Source organism: Morone saxatilis, unplaced genomic scaffold (genome assembly GCF_004916995.1).
Source record: "Morone saxatilis isolate NCDOM2014 unplaced genomic scaffold, NCSU_SB_2.0 Contig9, whole genome shotgun sequence".
In the NCBI taxonomy this organism is placed as follows: Eukaryota; Metazoa; Chordata; class Actinopteri; family Moronidae; genus Morone; species Morone saxatilis.
In genome coordinates, this window is record NW_023340268.1 from 22,721,987 (window position 1) to 22,727,390 (window position 5,404).

General features: G+C 38.4%; 1 protein-coding gene across 1 annotated transcript in view; it reads left to right on the forward strand.

The window, feature by feature from the left end:
• Positions 1 to 494: 494 nt before the first annotated feature.
• The window catches only part of LOC118342471 (basic leucine zipper and W2 domain-containing protein 2-like), a 6,254-nt gene continuing 1,344 nt past the window's right edge, over positions 495 to 5,404 (forward strand). The window contains exons 1-3 of the mRNA XM_035681024.1: positions 495 to 565; positions 2,141 to 2,211; positions 3,926 to 4,102. Of these exons, the coding sequence (XP_035536917.1) occupies positions 2,148 to 2,211; positions 3,926 to 4,102 (241 nt within the window). The 5' untranslated portion in view covers positions 495 to 565; positions 2,141 to 2,147. The remainder of the gene's footprint in view (positions 566 to 2,140; positions 2,212 to 3,925; positions 4,103 to 5,404) is intronic.

Consider the following 5,404-nt stretch of genomic DNA (forward strand, 5'->3'; position numbering starts at 1 on the left):
TTTCTGCCTGTTAAAAGGCAGTTTTTCCTTGCCCCCGTCGCCAAGTTCTTGCTCATGGTGGTACTGTTGGGTCTCTGTAAATGTTAAAAGGAGTTCGGTCTAGACCTGCTCTATTTGAAAAGTGTCCTGCGAAAACTTCTGTTATGAATTGGTGCTATACAAATAGAATTGAATTGAACTGAATTATACACACACAGTGTGCTCCTGAGCTGACCAAGACCCAGACAACAGGGATTGATGTTGTGGATTAGAAAGTGCTGTAATCCGTGACCCAGCCGGTAGCACTGCTCCTTGTCTACCAGAGCACAGTGGACTTCTCCAAGCCATGGGTTTACCGTGTGTGCATGCATGAATGACAGAGAGAAAGAGGGAGGGAGGGAGAGATAATGAGCTAGACACAAACTCTGAGTAATATGACACGTGTCTCGGGGCTAAGAGTAAGAGGCAGGTTTACACTGCAGGGATGAGCCCACTATATATAGAGCAGAGCACAAGGTTGGCAGGCACAACGACAGTCATACAGTCAGCCAACTCACTTACAGGCAGCACAAGGAACTCACCGCTGGTAAGTCTTTTTTTAAATTATTTTTAAAAATTATTTTCAGGAAGAGCTGTTCATAAGGCAGGAATAGACTCGTTAGGCCAGTGAAATATTGGTGAATCAATTAAGCACACCTGTAGCTAAATAATAGCGCTAAAGCTCGGTGAAAAAGCTATTAGATTTAAGCTGCTATGTCTAGTGTTCAATGGCCACAGTGTGTGTGTAAATGAATGAGTTTCATTGCAGCTATTGTGCTATAGCTAATTTGGACTGTTTACAACTTGTGTTATATTTCTGTAGTTCTATCATTCCTGGTGAATTTCTGAAAGTAAAACTCCCATTTATATTTTGAATGGAGGATTTTGATTAATAGCCATAATGTTATAACCATATAAATATAAAAGATATACAAAAGATCGACATTGCGTCTTCACTATCTTTCACTGTACAAAAATGAAACCAAAATATGCGGAATACAGCTGTTGCCATCTTGTGCTGGTGACTGTGCAGTAGTGATCGGAGTTGGCGCCACAGTATTGAAGTCCGGCCCATACAACTGGGATGATACTTAAATATACATTAGCATGATAACAGCAACCTAAAATGCCAGAAACCATTTTTGGGAAAAATGTACTTCACGTGTATTTAGGTTTTTTTAGTTTGGCCCATCTGCTAACATGCAGACAGTAGGCTATATGACCTATACTGCAACCAACCACCAGAGGGCGATTGAGATGTTTTGGCTTTACTTTTGGAAAGCTGTCAAGTCGTCCATCTTTATGTCATAACCATCCAAGCTAGCCATACCACGAGCAATGACATTGTGAAATGATGACATATATTTTAATGTAGAAGGCACAAGTCCATATGATATCAACATTGTTTTAAAAAAAAAATGTTTATCACACCAGCAAATGTGAACCTGTGAATGGATATAAGGGTTAGGGTTAGGGTTAAATAAAAAATAATAATTTAGAGAATCACTACAAGTCAGTATTTTTCAGGGCCAGTATGAATGACAAGGGCTTTTCAGGTCAGCTAGTTAGGTAGCTATCATTAGCTCACACTAATCATGTTTTTACATCACATATACACGCACACAACACAAACTAACATAACAATTGTATACTATTACAAAACCACCACTTAAAACAACCAATCAGAGCCAAGAAAGACAGTTTCTTTTTCCAGGGTGTCAAATACAGATGCTTTGACACCCTGGGAATGAGACTCAACGATCAACTGTCTTCAAGCTTTCAATCCAAAGTGTCTTGATATCTTTCTCAGCTTTGCATTACATTAACTCCAAAAGCACCAGGTTCAGAGTTATTTGCTCCGAGGATTAGCACATCTTGTTTGTCACTTTTTTCATCCCACTTTTATGATTTTTTTCTTAACTCCACCCCCACCCCAGTATCCACCCCAGTACATGAATAATTTTCAGAGCGAAAATTATATTGTGCAGGCATAGTAAAGGCATATTCCAAAGTAATAATTATTGCCAAAACCTAACCCTAACCGTACCCCTAACCCAAATGGCCAGTGTATATCTGTTAGTCTTAGTGAAGTTAGATTGATTGTCTGTTTGTGTTGTTTCAGGACTTGTATGAATACCGGTAAGCAGCAGAAGCCAGTGCTCACAGGCCAGAGGTTTAAGACCAGGAAAAGGGGTGAGTACAAATGAAGCTTTTAGGTATATTTTAGGTACATTCGGATACTAAACCGCAATGAGAAGATTTAATTTTCCAAAGTTATTTGATGCAAGTCACACAGTGAACAACTGTTTCTGTCTCTGTAAATAATTTTTTTAAGGAGTACAGTCTAGACCTATTCTATTTGAAAAGTGTCTTTTGTTATGAATTGGCGCTATACAAATAAAACTGAATTGAATTGAACACACTCATATTCAGCAATGCACACACTCCACCACTGCCTCCCATCGGCCAAGCTGGTGTGCAGTCCTCTACGGTGTTAACGAGTTGTTTTTGTCGGGCAGTGTTTCACTGACTAGCTATTACACACACCCTTTGAGATCTCCTTTTCACACACATGCACAAAAACTGTGTAGACATGTCCTCATAAAATGTCACAGCCACTTGATACCTGGTGGATTAGAAGTATATCCACTGTTTCAGAGTCAGAACATAATCAAACTAGTTTCCATGCTTACCAAACTAAACCAACTTTTTTTGCCCACGGTCACTGCTGGAGTCTGCCCCATTATGTACTGGGTTACAGGCAAGAAAACCCCTTTCAAAGCTCCACATTCAATTCCAAGAGTTAAACCAGACAAAGTGACATGGAAATCAACTGCAAGTAGAGCAGGTCTAGCCCGTACTCCTTATAAATGTATTTACAGAGACTTAACAATTCTTTTGTTGTTATGGTCACCATCTAAACAGTAGAAATACTTTCACATTACAAAGTAGTCTACCAGTATGTGCACTTTTATGTATTTGGTGGCCAAGATTTTTTGTTCAGCTTTTTGCCACTTGACCAACCAAATGTATCCCGGTTAAAGCTCTTAGCATTTGAACCTCCACTGTGTCAGTGGCCCCATTTAAATCATCCAAATGATATCGGACCAAATGGATCAAATTTCACGTCTGCAAAAACAGAAAAAAGAAAATGTATCCACCGCTTTACAGACTGGAAAAAAATATTTTTGCACCAGTGTGCATCAGTAATTCCTTACAGGACACTAATTGGTCCAGTACTGCTGTACTTTTACCACAAACGCATAGTCTTAGGCCTGGCAAGGTGCATTCTTGCGTGATCTCATAATTTCATGATCTTGCTCTAGCTGTCTCGCAAGATTAGGTAACCATATCTCCTCTATCATCCACATCTTGTGGAGTACCCAAAGGGTCCATCCTCAGGCCTTTATTGTTTTCTATTTATATGTTACCTTTGCGTGACATAATAGGCTGTCACAGTATCTCTTACCATTTTTATGCAGATTATACGTAGTTGTACATTTATTTTAATCCTAATGATTTTAACAAACTATTGATTCATTTGAAATCTCATCTGAACGATCTGCATTTATATTGTTGTCAGAGTTAAGTTGCCACTATATGCTGTTAAAACAGACTGTCGTGTAGGTGAAATAGCTTCGGAAAACAATATCTCATCTCCCACGACCAGCTTTTCACACCATCTTTGAGTGTGGCTCTTCAGACCAACTCTTAAAAACTGGTTTTGTTCAAGCATAACCCGACGATTATACTGTTGAAAATGAACTGCAGTCTGAAATGAATGAAAACCAATGGTAGCCTTGACGGAAGGAGAACAACTTGAATCTGAAATACTATGGATTTTGGAAAATATGAGCATTTATTATAAGACACCGATTGGCACTGATCATGTGATTCTCTGTCCTAGATGAAAAGGAGAAGTTTGAACCAACTGTTTTTCGAGACACGATTGTTTTGGGCCTCAATGAAGCAGGCGGTGACCTGGATGCTGTAGCTAAGTTTCTAGATGTCACAGGGTCGCGACTAGACTACAGACGCTATGCTGACACTCTGTTCGACATCCTCATCGCAGGGAGCATGCTTGGTGAGTGTCACTGTGTTTGTTTAGACTGGCTGAGATAACTACTAGTGGCTCTTATCTCTGGATGACTGCATGTGTTGTTGTGTTGGGACAGTACTTTCCTTGAAAGCTACAGTAGTATTTTTAGTATTAATAGTATTTTTTTGTCATATGTGCTGAAAGCTGAATTAAAGATAATTTGCGCCCCTGGGAATGAGATTCAACAATCAACACTAATTTGTATTACAACATACATTAATATTACTATAACGTCTTTCAATTAAGGGAGATGGTTAGAAAGATTAAGGGTTGCATAATCAATTATTTCACAAGAATCCAAGACATCCAATTTTGTGATAATATAAGCATAACAATATCAGCAATAACAATCTGCATTGAATATCAGTACAGGCTGATACAAACCAATATAAGTATGGAAGCAAGGACGAAATTTTGATTTCAGAGGTGGGGGGGACACAAGTATTTTTTTATTTTTTTTAATATATTTTTTTGGCCTTTTATTGCCTTTATTGATAGTAACAGGTTTAGATAGACAGGAAAGGGGGGTTATAGTTTTCTATTGCTACTTTTGCTTTTATAGTTACTGTTCCCTTTTTATTTGGTTTTGAACTGGTTGTAAAGCATGTAGCAAACATTATCACCCAATTCTTGTTTCAAACCCTTGTTAGTCAACTTCAACCGTTCCCAACTTCAGTACACCAATTTTCAACCCTTCATTTTTGGAATATATGTTTTTTTTTTTTTTAAAACAGTTGCTGCCTTTCAACCCCATAAACCATAATCCCACATGCAAAATAAGTGCTAAATCTCTTTGGCATTAAATATAACGTTTTTTTAAAACTCCTTTGCTTTGTTGAAGGCTCTAACCAGTATCGGCTGTTTATAATAAATACAGTAAAAATAATAAAGAAACTAAGCAATAAATCGAACAACCTAATGATAATAAATTGTTCCTTTATCAGCACTTTCAATATAAAGGCTCAAGACAGCTTTAAAGATTATTGAGAAGGCCCTTATTGAGGAAGGTCCCTAGTGGGCTTGAGCGGGTCTCTCGTTTACTTATACGCCTCAACATTTTTTTTGGATGGCTAACGGACAACTGCAGGGGGAGGCCAAAAACAGCGCCTTTTGAACAAAAGTGCAGGGGGTTACATGTACCACTGTCCGCCTGTGACCACCCCGCGCAAACAATACATTCTGTATGAAAGACATACATTTCTCCAAAGGAAGTACATTTGCATTTAGAAACTTCGTCTTTGAATTAGCAATTACCTTTTGGAGAGTGTTCTTGGCATTATCGCTGAA